Raw genomic sequence first — 18436 nt, 5'->3', positions numbered from 1 at the left:
GAGCCTGACTACAGCTCTCCTTCCTCAGCTATGATAGAGTTGAGAGGTCACATACATTTATTTGAGGGCAAATGTGACCGTACGCGCCTCTGCAGCAAATTTAATTACATTTTTCCATTTAGAGGTCATGTGTGAACAGCTGTTGTTGAAATTAATTTGGCTCGAGCAGTAGCCTATGTCTGACTAATAGTTCTATATTAGTGCAATGTGTAAAAAAAAAATAAAAAAAAAATCCATAGTATAAGAGGTGACAAAAACAGATGTTATATTTTCACCTGAAAAGTTTGCCCAGCAATTATACAGCAATTTCATGTTTTCCATGTGTGAAAGTGGCTGATAAAGCAGACTTTTTCATGGATGTGTTTGAAGGATTCACTCATACTGAGTACACAAGCAGCTCTAAGAGCTTTCCAGTGCAGTCAGGTTAAGAGACGTAGAGAACAGAACACCACAAAACCCTCAAACCCTCAGCTTGTTCACATCTGAACATACAAACAAATTAACAGACACCAGCGATCTTCCTGCTAAGGTCTGCTGGCAAAACTGATCTTAAGCAATATGGCATTAAAGTCCCCGTGAAATCAAAATGGACCCTATTTACTTTGTTAGCGCATATTACTAGTCTTGTGGTGAACAATTAATCCGTGCAAGTTAAGACACAGAAAAAAATTGTTTGCCGTGGTAATCTTTAATCAAAGTCTGAAAAGTTACTTCCGGTCTGGAATGGCGTCTTTTTCTGATGACGTAGGCTTGACGGCTTGGGTTGAAAAACGCTTAACCACTGCCCTCAAACCGTTAGTCTGCTATGAGTGAGAGATGGAGAGGAGGAGCGCTAGAGTAAAACCCTGCCCTCTGTTCAATATTCCGTTTCACTGGGAAATACGTCACAGCACTGGAGAAAAATCGTTTGCAACTTCCGGTTCACGGGGACTTTAATCATCTCTCCAAAACGCAACCACAGCTGTCAATCAGACGAATCAAATTATGTGTTATGCTGATTAATTAGCTGAATTATTTGCATGTCGATATATGCTAAGAAAAACCCTGCAATAAAGATAATTCAAAGACTTTACATTTTTGTAACAGATTGAAAAAAAAAAAAACAATACAAAAAGTGGCTTTAGAAGTCAGTATTGTTTGTTTTATATTCATATAATTGAACATTAATTTAATTATTGGCCTTTTATTTTGAAATGGTCAGAACATAAAATGAAGGGAAACATGTTGCGGCAGCTAGAGAGAGGTAGACCCCCGTAGCAGATCTAGACAGGTGGTGCTGGGGAGGTGGAGGACGAAAATAAGAATTTGCATAGCACGCAGAGTTAATGTATTCATTTGGTGTTGTGGTTATAAAGGGTGTATATATAAAGTAATGAAATAAGTAAAATCAATTTGCTGTGAAAGTTCCACTGAAACAACCAATCTGAACGCAAACAGAGTTTCATGCCTGAACTATTTATTTCCGGCCACCACATGATCCTTTAGAAAGCATTCTGATATGCTGATCTGCTGCTCAAAAAACATTTCTTACATCAATAAAAAAAACTAAAAAAAACTTGAGTAGTAGTGTATCTAAATATACTGTATATAAATCTGTGAAAACATGAAACAGTCAAAGGTTTTTGTAGGGTAAATGCTGCACTTCTCTAATCTCACAAGACACACTGCTAATCCTTAAGAATCAACCTGTTGGTTTAATCCCACCAAGAGGCTGTGAGCCCTGAGGACATTTGACCTCTTCTTTACTGTTTGCTTTCAGTCTGTGACTGAGGCATTATGGGCGATTTGACATGGATGAAGAGATAAAAGCATGTTCTGTGTTTACATGACATCTCAAAAAGACAAACTATTGCTTTAGTTTGATTTAAACTTTTTATTTTTTTCGATAATGAAATCTGAAAATGACAATTTGGTCACGATTTACGCACCCTCATGTCGTTTCAAATGTGTATGACATTCTCTCTTCTGTGGAACACAAAAGATATTTTGAAGAGCACTGGAGTCCAAACAGTATTGTAACAGATTGTATGGACAAAAACACAGGTTTAGAACATGATGAGTGAGTAAATCATGAGAGATGGTTTGTCCGAAATTGTGTAGGTACTACATTTGAGTTTGTACTTTGCAACCATTAGAAAAGTATGTTCTTTATAGAATGAATGTGGGTAGAAGGTCTGGGATGAAACACCTATCTCCCGATTCGATACTATCAAGATTACTTGGGTGCCGATACGATATAAGAATTGTGATTCTACAAGTTTTGCGATTCGATATTGCCACAGTATGTATTGCAAATTTTGTTTACTTTGTCAACTCTAGACCAAGATACACTTATGCATGATAGTGCAGGTCGTATATCAGTTTATCTCTCCTACTAGCATTTTTCATTTCTCGTGTCCACTTGTAAGAAATATGACGTCATGTAATACTCACCGATACAACACGCATGACCCTCCTCTGATTAAATAAAAGAGGTAACTTTCCTCCACCTTGTCAATAAGCAAGGACTAAAATAAAGCAATTTAAAATGAATTTATATAGATTCTTTATATAGATTCCGATATTAGGTGAATGCATTCATAAATCCTTTCCCTTAGCCTCATGGGGATAGTAAAGTGTTCAGTAAATGCAGACTTCAGAATCTCGCCAGAAGTTGTAGGTCATCTGGGTACTTTTCGCCTACTGTGCTTCTAATACTATGCATTCAGACATACTAATCTGTTGCGATACTGTCTTTCGCATACTATATAGTAGGGAAGTATTTGATTTCAAACGCAGTGAGAATTTCCATTTTTAGGTGAACCAGCCTTTTGAGAGAAGGGATTTTTGATGGACACTAACCCAACACCAAACATTCTGAGATATGTGTATGTGAGTTTTTTGATTCGATTAAAAGTCAGCACTGTACTGACTGGTGTTTCAAGTGTCTTTTGGGTGAAATGAATAGGCTTACCAGATGAAGGAAAAACAATCATGGTCACACACACACGCATGACTTCAGAGCTTCCTGTCCAAGCCACAATGGCTGGTCCTGCTTCCACTAATACTACTGTAATATTGATCTAGGGACTGACCAGCTGTTATTTTCTAGCACAAACACACAAATGTAACTAATTGTATTACAGTCTCTCGACATCAGGACTTGCTATTCAGAGCATTGGAATGCTGTCTCTCGGGACTGAACGACTAAAGCCTTTGTGATTAACTCCACGGCACGTTTTAATGGCTTGTGTCAGTAACTCTAGCCAATCTGTTTTGGGAACATTACAGGACATCCAGACAAGATTTGAAGGGATAGCTCATCCTAAAATTATAATTCTGTCATCATTTACTCTCCCAAATGTTGTTCCGAACATAATTACAATACTATTCAAAAGTTTGGGGTTGGTAAGATTTTTAAATGTATTTGAAAAAAGTCCCTAATGCTCATCAAGGGAACATTTACTGGATTAAAAATACAGTAAAACCTGTAATGTGGTGAAATACTATGACAATTTAAAATAACTGTTTGCTATTTGAATATATTTTAAAATGTAATTTATTCCTCTGATGGCAAAGCTGAATTTTCACCATCATTACTCCAGTTTTCAGTGTCACATGATCCTTCAGAAATCATTCACAAGGGGGAATAAATGACGACTATGTTTATTTGGTGAACTGTCCCTTTAAGTATTGACAGCAGGCAACGCTGCAGACCGAATCTGCAGTGGTGCTGTCAAGATGTGTGCACAACAAATGGGTTTAATAAGAAAACGGAGATGAAAAAGCAACTCTGGCTCTGTGCCTGCCTCCACTCCAGGTCCCTTCGCTGCAGCGTTCAGGAATACCCATTTGCGGATCCGTTATCAGAGCAAAATAAGTGTCAGAAACGGAGGACCTCAGAGTGCGATCCGTATTGCTGAAACATTTAGAGAAACATGACCTGAAGATTCAAGATCATGCATGAATAATGTGGAAAGCAAACCCAGCCCTGCAACCACCAATTTGGAGTGTTAATCATGGTGTAAAGATAGAAAACAGTATACTAGATTATCGAGTCAACGGGTGAGATATAGGCTGTGTTTCTTAAAAGGGTCGTATCACATTTTTTAATATTTTTTTCTCCCCTGAGGTCCACGAATAATGTTAGTAAAAATGTGTGAGCTAAAAACAGTCGTATTGTAGTTTTCATTGACCTTCATACACTGTAAAAAAAAAATCGTCGAAACTACATTAAAAAACGGCAGCTGTGAGAGCCAGAAACTCGCCGTTATAATTCAGTGTCTCTGTTTTCTGGCATATTGGTGCCTGTATATTTTATAACTTATAAACAATCTATTTGAAGTAGCAAAATCTGCCTGGTACGTTATGTACTGATAACTACCATAATAATACAGGTGGTACACCGGTAAGGTGTATTACAGTTCACCAAGATTTGTATCACAGCATTTTTACAGTATTTTCTCTGTAAAAACTACAAATATTTTTTACAGAGTAGAAATAATTTTGTAAACATTTTGTGCTACTGCACCTTTAAGTGCCCAAATCACATACAAAATTCCCAATAACACTGTCTGTGCTCCAGCTACAGTGATTTCATGTCTAATATGTGATGAATTCACAAAACAAGTATCTGCACTTAACAGTGTTATGCATCGGACTGAAATGCCCAGGGATCCTATGTAAAATGTAAAATACATACTACGGCGTTTCTCATCAGCCAAAGTGTCACAGTTGCTGTGGTTGCTAAAGTTCAGAGGGAGTTGTTTTAGCAGCCTAGTTTCATTAAATGATCTTGTTGGACTGGGGAGGACGTTTTGAGTTCCAGTATGTTTTTCTAGTACGTTGAGCTCTTTTATGACCCCTTTAAAAAGGAGGAGGGCAAAGTTTGGCTGGTCCTGTTAGGCCCTGCAGCTTGTTACAGCTCAACAGATTCTGTGAGCAAAAGCTGAAGTTTTCAAATTGAATGCTTGAACGCGTCAACCAAACAACTGACATTGATACGATACGATTAGGGATGCTACCAGACAGCTTTCTTCAGATATTACAAACTTCTTTGGAAGGCACATGTGTGAGAGCTTAATAGAGAGAATGTTAACGGGAAAGGGCTGTGTGATATAATGTGAGAGCGATGAAGAAGTGGAGAACAGAGGCTTCAGTGTGCCCCGTTTCTCTCTCTCCAGACAGCAAGCGCTCGAAGAAGAAGACTGCTAAAGAGAAACGGCAGCAACAAGAAAAAATGAAAGAAATAAACGAGTGCATTGGGCATTCCAGCGTGACCCTGGCAACCTTTCTACAACAGACTCCCTGTGAGTTATCCAAGGGCTGACGTTCTGCTCTCCCACACAGAGGGGGGAAAAAGCTGCTTGCTGCCTCGGCTGGCATTTCTTACCCAGGAACTAGAAGTGGCTAAAGGTGCATTAAAGACCAAGAAAGTCAAACAACACCAAATAACTCTGTCCCTTTCAACTCAGTCAAAACAACACCAAAAGAATGCTGCTTCTATCTAGTTAATGTCCTAAACGAATAAAAAAAGATACTGGCCAGTGCTTCATCCACTTGTTTTGTTGCTCCATAACAAAGAGAGCTCAGAGTGGGACACATTCCATACCGAAAACATCTGGGATAATTATGAGGAAATTACAGCTGAAATAAGTGTGAAACCACAAGGTTTTGTTTCAGAGCTTAGGTTGACTAAAGCAAGCAACAACAAACACAAATACCTTTAGTAAGCACTACTAAGCGATTATGTTACATTGTTGCATTAAGCTTGCTTACGTACAGAATTAGGAAAGACAGTGACTTGCGAAGGTCGGACCTAATGATTAAAGATCTGAGCTGAAAACTGAAAGATTTAAGATCAGCAATGTGATGTTTACCAAAATTCTTGTCATTATAATAAGTGTTTTAAGTCAAATATTTGCTTTTTATTAAATTTTGGTATGTTTTAGCTTACCTCAAGGGCATCCAAGATGTAGGTGTCTTTTTTTCCGCAGTAGTTTCAATTTTGATATTTTTAGGTCAAACCAGCCACGTCCAAGTGATCTGAGAGCGCGGGCGGGTATAGATATATACACTAGATGTCGCCTTGGCTACGGTTTCGTTCCAATGAACTGCAGTAGCCAAGGCGACTTCTATTGTATATATCTTTACCCGCCCGCGCTCTCAGATCACTTGGACGTGGCTGTGTACAAGAGGTAACAACGATATAAATACTGTTCGTTTTCTCACACAAACCGCTCGTTTCGTGTCTTAGGCCATCAATGTGTACTTACGATGGGGAATTGTTTAATTTGGACGATGGGGAATTGTTTTAATTTGGACTCTGTGCATGCTCTTTCAGACAGTGACCATAAACCTGCATTATATGACTGACAGACAAGAACGGTTTGACCTAAAAATATAAAAATTGAAACTACTGCGGAAAAAAAGACACCTACATCTTGGATGCCCTTGAGATAAGCTAAAACATACCAAAATTTAATTTCAAAGTGAACTATCCCTTTAATGACTAGTTACAGGTTTGTTGTGCTTTCACATTGTGCATTGTTTGTGTTTTTATGTGACATTACTGTATAAAAATATAATGGCATCATATTATTAGCCAGTATTATAAATATTTACACTGTATATTATGTAGTTATTTTTACAGCCTAATTATTAAAGGAACCGTATGTAAGATTGTGGCCAAAACTGGTACTGCAATCACTTTCAAATTACTGTAGAGCGGTGTATCCCCTCCCCCTCCCCCCTGACTCGAGGTTGCCAGATAGGCTGGCATTTTTTATCCGACACGTTTGTAGCTGCAGCTGTGATAACTAGAGCAGAGCTGGCAACCCGGAGGCCGAAACACTACTGACTTCGTGATTGGTAGATAGGTGGAGGGTGGAGCATCATCAGGCCAAAACACAACATGACAACATCAGCATCAGTTGAGGGCTGCAACTTCACTTATTAAATGACAATATCCTGGCCGGACTACTGTTGTCAGTGATATAAGTATTTGAAATGAACATGATTTCTTAATGTCTATCAGGGCCATTTTATGATTAATTGAAATACATTTCTTACATACGGTTCCTTTAATAATTTACCTCAGCTTATCTAAAGCAGAAAAAAACAACAATTTAAAATGGTTTCTGCGTTACTTTTGCTTAAGTTCGTGTGCAAATCTTTATAATAAAAACTTGGCATTGTGTACTGCAAATATTGCTCTAATGATATATTGCTTGTAATGCACCTCATTTGTAAGTTGCTTTGAATAAACGCTATTGGCTTATTATCTAAATAAATAGCTGTAAATGTTAATCAGTAAAGTATTGGTTATAAAAAAAACAATAATGCTTTATATCACTAAATCAGTACAAGTTTAAAGGCAAATACAGTAATTTGTCATCATGGCAAACAGAGCAACAGAGAGACCTTTTGCACAGTCCATTATTATAACTATTATGCAATCTGATACCACTTTGAGTCATCCAATAAAGCTCTCCACATATAATGTACGTCTCATAACACGACAATCTTTGCCAGCCTAAATGAAAGGTTTTTTAAGATGGCAAAGCTGATGCAGAATGCAGAGCTCTATCATAAAAAGATAAACATCACTTAATGGCTCACAGCATGTGAGGCCAGCTGAATATTGTCTTTGAGCAAGAGCACATTTTAAAAGACATCTGACAAGACAGAGGCACCTCTGACCTCCTTTTGTAGCCAGTCCATCTCTCCGCAGGAGCAAAAATAACTGACGACAGGCCACTGAGAAACACCAGAAAGAATCAATCAGAGAAAATCAATGGAGGAAATGACAGATTTTCCCTGATTTGACGCCAATGCTTTTAGATCTGTTACCAATGCTTTGTAGTTAAGTGCTGGTCTCTTAATGTGTCATGCACATGTATATGCATTATATAGCTACTGCAGCCAGTGCTGATAGATTACTTGCAAATTGTAGCCTGTTGCTGATTCCAAACTACATGATAAAAATGAGGAAGTAATGTAATATATTAAACTACACATTTCAGGTGATATAATCTGACTACTTTTAGATTACTTTTGACCTAACTCGTATATAACATTGAATTGAATAGGATAATGGGGTTTGTGAAAGAATGTGAATAATATATAGGCTAATCAATAAAGTAACTGTAGTCTGATTACAAGCATTTTAAAATGTAATCTAATCTAATTACAAGTAGGCCTACTTTATTATTTACAATTACTTTATTATCCAGATTACATGTAATCAGTTACTTACTGCAGCACAAGACGGTGCAATGCAAGTGATAAAAATGATGAAAAAATTATGAAATTGGCTTGAATCTACCAACATGCTGAAAATATAAAACATCAATGACAAAGTTGTCTTTGTCATATCCAATTAAGTGCACATCTGGATATTGGCTGACCTTTAATTCTTTAATTAAAGTCAGATTTGAATATTGGCCATCAAGTCATATTTTCCTGACTGCTGTTAAACATAGATGCAGCAGTCTAACCTCATTTTACACCGGAAGGCTTGTAAATATGGTGTCTGGGTTTGGCCTGGAGGCGTTAAACACATCAATACAATCGTTCACAATCTGAAATGCAAAAAAGGCTACCTTTTGAATACTATTATCCAATGAGCTGTAGTAAAAATGCTTTAAAACAGTGATCCATATCACAACATGTCTTACATTCTTCTCCCTATTTGATTCCATCTTCATCTAAAAATGTTGAATAATCATGTCACATCATTCTCAAAATCGCAGACCAAGTCTGTTTGGTACTTAAGCCCCTATTTTTTCCCTAAGAATCATTGCAAACTGTGTTAAATGATAGACAAAAAAAAAAGAGAGAGAAAAAACATTAAAGAAAACAGCTTCCACTGTCTTGGTGTTCTGTTCAGTCAACGAAAGCTACAAACAAGCTATTGTTAATTCTCTCACTTCCTAACTGAGAAAAACAACCAGAAAATGGTCGGAACATGAGGAGGTCCTTTATCACAAGGCAATTAATGTACTTCATAGAGTCTTTACTCTATAACTGCACATGTTTGACAGCCTTTTGCCCACGTCCGTCCACGATCTGACTGTGTGCAGTACTAGCCAGCCACTGACTGAGGGGATGGGCAGCAAGAACTGGTTAACAAAATGAGGCCATACATCAATCAATAACCTCACCTAAAAGCTAGCCAAAGGACCTCTATAGGATTTAAACAGTCCACCCCCTGTTTTTCAGTATATTATCCAGCTTGCCTAACAATGTCTCTGTCTGTCTTTCTCAATCAATGTACACGAGTGGATCGCAATATAGCACAGCGTTCTTATTGGAAGGTTGGAGGGTATTCTGGCAAACTAACTGGCCTGTTTGGTAACCTCAAAGGCTAAAATAGACAAAACAACTCAAGTATATGACATTTAATTACACAGAAACCATGCTGGATGTTTCTAATATGCCAATGTAACATGTGCATATAAACATTATATATATAATGTGGCTAAACAAGAAAATTCTATATTTTTCAGCATTTTCAGTCTTTATGTATTTGTACTGAAACCAGTGTTATTATCATTAACAAAAACTATTAAAAGTATTTTGTTAATTGAAATAAAATAAAATATAAATGTTATTTGATTTTAAATGAAAGAACTAAAATGACTAATTGTGAATAAATAAGGCAGCGGCTAATTTGCACTAAGTGTAAATAGCATATTTTCTTAGCGATAGCTGCTATTTACGCTGTTTAATCTTGCTATTGAACTAAATGAACTGAAATGCAAATGAAAACAGCTGCATTTTCTTAGCAATATGATATTTACACAATGAAAATAGTGACACTTATTTACAGTATATAAAAATAGCAGTATTTTCTTTGAGATAAGTAGGCTATAAAAGAAGTTAGATGATATTTATACTTATAAATAGTGGCAAATACTATTTGCACCTCAGTGTTGTTGTACATTAAACAGTATATGCAATAATAAAATAGAGTGTAAATGATTATATTTACTACAATTGTTAAATGGATGTCGCCTTATTTGGACAATAAAGCCCTCCCTAAACCTAAACATAACCGATAAACACTTTATTATTAAACACACGTTAGTTAGTCACGTTAGTGACACTTTATTTTGACTTTTTGAATAATTTCTTTATTTTAATTGAAAATAAATGTCATTCCGATTTGATATGTGATGGGAAAAGGAAATAGAGCGAGTTCAGCAAAAGGCAGATTCGAACTCGGGTCGATTTGCGTCAAAACTTTCTGCAACACCCCTTTACCCCTACACTATTGCAAATGTTGTCAACCTCTGCCAACAAGGTGGGCTATTTGCACTTAGTGTGAATAGACACTCCGAATAAAAAAAAATAAAAAAACATAGTAAAAAAACATTAGCTACAAATGATATTAAGAAAACAAAAACTAATAAAAATGACAAAGCACATGACTAACAAAACATAAAATAAAAGCTAATTCTATATATTTATAAAAACAATAAAAGTAAATAAATAAAACTAGAATAACACTGAGTGAAATTCCTTAAAGGGATTCAATATCGTTTAATGAAAGAAGTAAAAAATTAAAATAAAAATAAAAAGTTTTCAAGATGTTTTCAGCATGTTTATTCACTAAATTAATACTTTTTATTCAAATGCACCAAATCACAGTAATATGCACCAAAAAATAATTATTGAATAATTTTAAAGCATTTAAGTGATGATTCAAATACTCACTGATGATGATTCAAATTATAAAACCAAAAAATATATTGTAAATATGTGACATATACTGTCTAGCTCAGCCCTATTCCAGCAGCTCTATCATTCTTCAGATACCGTGGAATGATGCATCAGTTCTGCCACGGGAACAAAAATGGCGTGTTAAGCTATGATCCCATGCTAGATTCGTTTAGGCATAGTTTGGCTCTAACAAAAGCAACTCAACATCCCTCTGTGCAGGAGGCAACCGAACGGATGCATCAATGGGTTTCAGTCTCTCATTTAAAAAACCTGCACTGCCCCTTTAAGGCAGCATTTCCCTTTTTTGTCAGTTTCCTGCTGCAGCCTGATAATAACGGCCTCATTCAGCAAGGCAACGACAACACACAGCTCTATTATTCCCTGTGTTATTGCCTGGAATCAGTGCTACCTTCAGCTCCATCACCACCTGTAGTGCAGGGCCAGGGAGTAAGACTTTCTGGATTATGTGAAAGTGAAGAGAACGCAACTATTTTTAGCAGCAGGAATGGACACAATGTGTTGAGGTTGTGAGCTGCTAAAGCACACATATGCCAGCTGAGACAATCAGACAGAGTCCAAAAACAAGTTTATTCCTGCTGTTAAACAGCAACATATAAGTGCAATGTTACGCTGTGGTGGATTACTGTTTATAGGAAACAATTTTCATTCAGAAATTGCTAGTACATTTCACACATAATTACAAAGAAACGGCAAGTAACACATTGAATTTATAGTGTATGTCTTAAAGGGGAATTACTAATTTGTCTATGTACCATAGGCTAGTATTAGTCAGTGACTAGCAAACTTGAATATCACTTCCTCTGTACTGATTTTCTTCCCGCCTAAAGTTATGTACCTTTCACTTTCTTTCTACTCTGTTTTAGGATCTGATTGCATCTAAACCCAGAGCTTCTCACTCCTGAAATGAACTGGTACCAGTCTTAGATCACCTCCAAAAGTCAACTTCTACCAACAGCTCTGAGTTAACCACCTCCCTGCCCTAAAATTGTTGTAGCTCTTTCTGTCTTTGAGAGGATAAGAGAGTCTGTCCATGACTCTGGACTCACAATGCACTTAATAATAAGGCCACTCTATGAACTAGATGTGAAAACAACGAGAATACAGATGGTACAATGAACAATGACTACGCCTATTCATGCAAGCAAACATTCAACAACATGTAACATGTTAACATGTAAGCAACAGCAGACATAGGACACACACACAAAAATAAAAAATAAATTCTTTCCCTCACAAACAGAGATACAGTGGTCCCAAATGTGGACACTTTAAACATGTATGAATGCCTGTGCATTAGCTAGCACAAAGATTCAGACAGAACACTTAACAAATGTGAAAATATTAAACAACTGATAAGCTTTGAAGACTCACACCTTCTGGTAGTCAAATGTTAACAGAACATGTTCGTAGTTAATGTGATCCTCCACACCTGTGGTCAGACTGACTTCATTCATCCATTAAAATTGATACTGGAAGCAGTGAGTTAAAAGTAATGACAAATAATGACTGTGAAATGTAAAGTTAGTATCACAATGTCTAGCACTGTTTGCTTACAGATGTTGCTTGATTTTATATTTAGGTATCTAGGCATTATCTATCGCAGGTATTCCCAAAATGTCTCTGTCAGCCAAACCCCTTTGCAGTAAAATATTACATAAAAGTACCCTCGGATATTTTAGGTTAATATATCAATCATGATACCAGAGTAGAAGGGGCTAATGAGGCTGTGATCAACAGATACAAGAGCTTTTAGTCTAGCTGAGAGGAAAAAGGGAGAGGAAAAAGAGGAAGATGGTGAAAAAAGGGAGAATGTTTAAGAATGAAATGGATGATAGACACGGAATAATTCTGTATAGGGTAAACAAGACTTGACAAGCAAACAGGCTTTGATAGAGCTGGTATTTACAGGTGTTCCAACCTGATTTTTATTGAATAGGCTATCTGCAATGAAAAGGTCAAAATGCAGTCAAATGAGGTTAAAAAAGCTATACATTTCAAGCATTTCATTTGCTACTGTAGTTATCGTTGTTCTGCTTTAAAGTATGTTTTCTCTACACTAGGAACAAAAAGGGACCGTGACGGCCACAGTTTTGCAACACAAGGCAAATCCCCTGGTATAAAATCCCATTGACATCAGTGAGATTACACAGTATTCACTTTAGATTCAGCATGCCTTCGGTATGCACTGGGAGCTGGCCATTCCCATGCTGTGAATCTAGCACCTGAAGAGCGAAGTACCTGACCGTTTTGACCAAAACACAACTTATCCCTTTGTTGAGCTCATGAACAGTTTGAAGCGATGGCGCTCTGATAGTGTTGGTCATCATGTGAATGTGCCATTGTCTCAAGAATACAAATTCAGATGTGAAAGTCGCCAAAACACAGAGGAACACGACCATGTGACTCTCATGCTAAGAACACTGTGCAGCACCTGACTAACCATGCAGTCTGAAAACAGCCAGTCTTAAACCAGCACAAGTGGGCCGTCAGCAGGGCCAGTGGCATGCGTGCGCTATATCAAAGTGCTGACGGTGCCCGGAGATGACTCTGCAAGCAGTGAAGCAGTCCTCCCTTCATAGAGAATTTGTGTCTGAACATTTAAGGAGACAAAGGCATCTACTACTTGTGCGTCACACCAATAACAAACACACTTTTAGGCATAATTCCCCAAAGAAATGCAATCTTCAAAGACTAGCTTCTATTTTCCAACTCCTGCAGCCCTCCAAACCCTGCCAATCCACATTATTCATTCAAAATGGTGGCTACAAGCTATCATAATTTACCCCAGAAAGCCTAAAATTGAAACCGTGCCCACAGCTTTTAAGGTGGTGTACACTGCATCGCTAATGCATTCAGTTTATTAAACAATGCGTCCTTGCTTTCACACATTTTAGGCACTTACCTTGATGGGGTTTGTACTGAAACAAATCTTCCTGCTGGGGGGTGGTTCATCTTCTACAGGCAACCCAGGGATTTCTGAAGAGCTGGATTCTGGTTCATAAGCCTCATCTTCCTCAGCCTCCTCATCTTCATCCAGCTGACTTCCACCAGAGTCCTCTCCGATCCCGCTGTATGCGCTGATGTCCACCAGATCTGCTTCTGAGATATCCTCTCTGTGGGATTCCTCCTCAGCATAGGCCTGTCCAATTTCCTCTCTTTGTTCTGAGGGCTCATGGCTGCTGGTGGCCTCCCCGTTTTCCAGAGAGGCGTGGACATCCGCCTGTACCAGTCTGCTCCCAGCATCCGGTGCTGCATGCTCCCTTGGTATGGAATCCTTGCTTGATGCATTCTGGATCTCTTCTGACCTGGACGTATCGAAAACTGTGCCAGCACTGTCAGAAGCCACATCCTTGGATGGTTTGCTATTGGGTCCATCAGGTTGGATGCTTGTTCTACTCTTCGGACTCCCAGGTGCAGCTTCTTGGTCTATGCGCTGAGCTCCCTCTTCTTGATTTCCTATTGGAGAGAAGGCTCGTGCCTTTCTAGTGGTGACTTTGGAGTTGATTTCTTCCACCTTGGCCGGGGTACAAGGCAGCGGGGAGGTTGAGGATGGTCGGTGAAGGTTGTTACGCTGGTCTACTCTTTCAAATACTGCGCTCAGCTGGCTGACCGTAGGGGACACTGCATCTGCGGGACAGTCGCCTGCATCCAGCCTGTCCAATGACTCAGTGCTGCCATTGAAGCGAACCACCACGTCCAGACGACTGTCTTGGAACCCTGACGCCCGCTCTTTCTTTAACAGGATTCGATTAGTCGCTGCCTGCTTCTCCTGCATGTGACGTTGTTCAAATATCTTCCGTGTCTCCTGCAGCTTGGAGATGCCTGTGGTTGATCCACGGGATCCGCTACCATCAGTCTTTCCATCGAAGCGGCTAACCCGCTCTGACACAGTCCCGCCGAGTTTGAGCAGTGCACTGTGATCCACATTCTCATTTAGACTGCTTGCTCTGGGAAGGGATAGTCGGATCGTCTGGTCTGGGGCTTTGGCCTTCGACGGATCCTCTTCATCCCCGGGAGAACCCATCTGCATGAACATGTTCTTGATGCGGTGCACATTGGAGCCGTACCTGCGGCCCCGGCCCTGTGGTCGAGGTTTCCCATCCTCCCCATTAGCAGCACTGGAATCTTTTACTGGCTTGAGAGATTGAATTCCAGCCTCATAGGCATTCCTGTGCGGCGATGCACTTCTTGCTACAAGGGTGGTGCTAGTGCTGCCGCTGGCTGCAGATGGGGGTTCAGTCTTCATCATGGTTAATCAAACAGCAGTAAAGACAAGCAGAAACAGCATAGCCCCCTCTGCTTCTCCTCCTTATTGAATGAATAAGGAGAGGCAGCCATCAGGATCAGTCCATCATCAGCCAAAAAAAGAGAAGTAGAAAGTATGAATAAGACAAAAAATAAATGACATATTTTATCAGAAATATAAATCTATAAAGAGTGGCCCTTTAAACACTAAATCCACACTTATAAATGTGTGAACTTCACTGTATTATTAGATAAAAAATTATGGGATGAATGAATTAGGCTAAATCGCTTTGTAGTCAAGTCATTTGAACATTTTTTTCTCATTTGTAAGTGGATTTGGATTAGAAGTTTAAAAAATGTAGATGTAAAATATTAAACCAAGTGGCATCTGCAGACAAATTATGCTAGGCCTGTTCTCAGAACTCAAGCTCACACATAAAGTTCACATAAAGTAAAAAGTTAAAAGAGACCTGGTTTGATATTTTGCATCTAATGCAATAGCATTAATTCATTTTAAGTGTAGTTTAAGTGCCTAAATATGTTTGATAACTCAGTAGGGGCCACAAATACCATAAACAGTAGCTCCCCAGTGCAAACACCTACATGTTTAGTACCATAATGTGGTTTTTTGAGCATTCATTGACACCTCTACCATGACCACACAGATGTCCCAGGGTCATAAAGCCAGAAAAGACACATTCTCAGACACCTCTTACTTTTAGAGTTAACTTAAAATTGCACTAAAACAGGAGTAAATGAAGATATAAGACTAAATTCTAATTTAGAACATTTAAAAAATAAATAAATAAATACAGGCTCAATACATACAAATTTGAACAATATTAAAGACTGTAAAGGAAACGGTTTACGCACTGATGCGAAACACTTCCGTACTCTAATTTCTTTGAGAAGTACTTTCAAGTATAGCCCACATTTCACATAACAATGGTTTCAAAGCTTTTAATTTTGGCAGACAACAGTATTTAAATAAGACTGGCAGATGTGCTTTGGAACATGGTAACGTTAGCCCGTTTATAGATGGCCTAAGATGGTGATTAGATGACAGACCATCTTAAACCAGCAACAAACCATCTTAAAGTGGCCAAGCTGGTTTTTAGAGAAAATTTTCAGCTTGAACAAGAAAATGACCAAATGGGAAGCCAGCTACCATGTTACAAAACGCAGCTCCAACAGGGTTGGATCTCTGTAGACGTCAAATAGATCTTTCTGTCAGATAAAGGAAGTCAGGTCATGAACGAAACCGTAAACAGAGACACAAAACATGAGACCATTTCAAGTCATTTGATATATATTTAACGGTGCACAAATCCTTGGGAAATACCATGCATACTGGCATGGACAGGCAGGCTTTGTTGTGATCCCATGCTGCTGCTGATGCCAGTAGATTACTTATCTTGGCAGCATGAAACAGCCAGCCTTCAGGCGCCGAAACATCGGCTGTCGTTTTAATTTCGCTTATATCGAGAGGTTCCTAGTGTGCAAGACAAACCAAATCGCGGATTAAAATGGTAAACTGTAAAATCTATATTTTCTGCGTCGCTGATTGTGTTGAAGGAGTGTCAAGAGATTGAGACTGCAGCCTGTCAAAACATCACATTAGGACCCTGCGGAGCGGGCCGCTCTCTCTCTCTCTCTCTCTCTGCAATGATGCCTCGACTTCCTGCATCCTCTACCGTCCAAATAACGGTTCTACCGTTAGAATCAAAGAAAACGAGGAAAAGAGCAACATACATACGCTCTCCTCAAAAAACTGAACGTACCTTGTTTCTCGTGTTCATCAAGAGTCCGTCCTTTAATCAACGCAAAGTCCATTGGTTCGCAAATCCATTGTGTCCACGAGCCGTTTTCGCCCTCTTGATTTCCCCCCACGAGCGTGTGACGCGCATGCCCCCCTCCTCCTCCTCTTCTCTCTCTCTCTCTCTCTCTCTCTCTCTCTCTCTCTCTCTCTCTCTCTCTCTCTCTCTCTCTCCCGCGTGTGCCCTTCTCTCCAACTCACAGCAAGTAGGCTACACAGCAGCATCGCAGGTTATTTTAACCTTTTAAGCATAATACAATAATACACCGGTAACTTGCACACCAATAATACACAGCAGCGGCATACAAAGTAGTAGTACAGTCAGTAAGCTAGACAGAAGCAAATATTTTATAAAGCATATAGGCAACCATGTGTAGCCTATATTAGCTGTATCCCGTTTAAATCAACTCTTTTTTCGGTCTTTTCCTGTATTTCTTTCTTTAAATATTTGTATATTCTTTATTTTTCTGACTATAAATAGATGTATAGGCTACTTCTTTCAATGTGGTATATTCCATATAAATGTGAATTCGCCCTATTTTTTTTAATTACATTTTTTCCTTGTTCCCTTCCTTTATTTTATTTTCCATTTCTTATCATTCTTTAATTCGACCTATTTATGTTCTATTTCAGGACTATAAATGCTTTCAATGTAATGAAAACTGCTGACAAATCATGCCAATATATGCTACATTCTGACGATATAGACAGACAGACAGACAGACAGACAGATAGATAGATAGATAGATAGATAGATAGATAGATAGATAGATAGATGCAGATATATTTGTACTGTATCCTTTGAATCTCTAAATCAAACCACTGCAAATGCCTACAAGAAAGACACACTTCATCGACATTTGGCCCTCTTTCTCTGTGTAGAGAGCGACATCGTGTGGGGAGTTTTAGAAGTTCAGAATATCCCAAACCATTGTCCAGACTGTAGCCAGGACAGCGGTGTGGAATCCCACACCCTGGGGAGTCTTTGTTACACTTTCACTCTGTGATTGTGGAAACCGTGTCTGTGGGCTCTGAATATGGACTGAAGATGAAGTGGGACAGCCTTTTCAGCTCCATTTGCATTGAAATTTGACATGCTGCTGCAAAGAAATTTGAATTAAGGGATAAAGAAGATTTTTACTCAGCCCATGATGTTGCACACTGCAGGCACAAAAGATAGACAGATCATCTGTGACAATCTTGTTTGTAGGCTAGGAATCATGTACGGGAGATATGAGCTGTGGCCAACAAACACCCATATTTGACCACAATATAACTTTTTTTATATATATTTTGGATTGACGATGACCCACATTATGAGTTTTTTGTAGATAACAAACTCATAAAAAAAACAACAAAAAAACAACAACAACTGTGATTTGTAACTGAAATGGTTGCACAAAAATACCTCAAGCTGTTTTCATGCTTTACAGTTTTTGCATTAGAAAAGCTGAATATCCTACATGCTATTTATGAAAACGGTTAATTCAAAGTTATACTGAAGTGTGACTCTCTCATTACGTTCCTGGTGACAGCAGAGCAGCAGGAGGAGCAGATGATCGAGACTTCCTCAGGGACAGTTCCAGTCTCTTTGCTAACACATGTGTGGTTTGCCCCAGCAACACCTCCACTGCATATTGCCTGCCATGG

General features: G+C 38.7%; 1 protein-coding gene across 1 annotated transcript in view; it reads right to left on the bottom strand.

Moving 5' to 3' along the window:
* The window catches only part of ppp1r9ba (protein phosphatase 1, regulatory subunit 9Ba), a 41068-nt gene extending 24160 nt beyond the window's left edge, over positions 1-16908 (bottom strand). The window contains exons 1-2 of the mRNA XM_082183951.1: positions 16752-16908; positions 13628-15033 (exon numbers count right to left, since the gene is read on the bottom strand). Of these exons, the coding sequence (XP_082040077.1) occupies positions 13628-14974 (1347 nt within the window). The 5' untranslated portion in view covers positions 14975-15033; positions 16752-16908. The remainder of the gene's footprint in view (positions 1-13627; positions 15034-16751) is intronic.
* Positions 16909-18436: the final 1528 nt, after the last annotated feature.

Source organism: Leuciscus leuciscus (genome assembly GCF_965113295.1).
Source record: "Leuciscus leuciscus genome assembly, chromosome: 1".
In the NCBI taxonomy this organism is placed as follows: Eukaryota; Metazoa; Chordata; class Actinopteri; order Cypriniformes; family Leuciscidae; genus Leuciscus; species Leuciscus leuciscus.
This window is presented reverse-complemented; position numbering and strand designations above follow the sequence as displayed.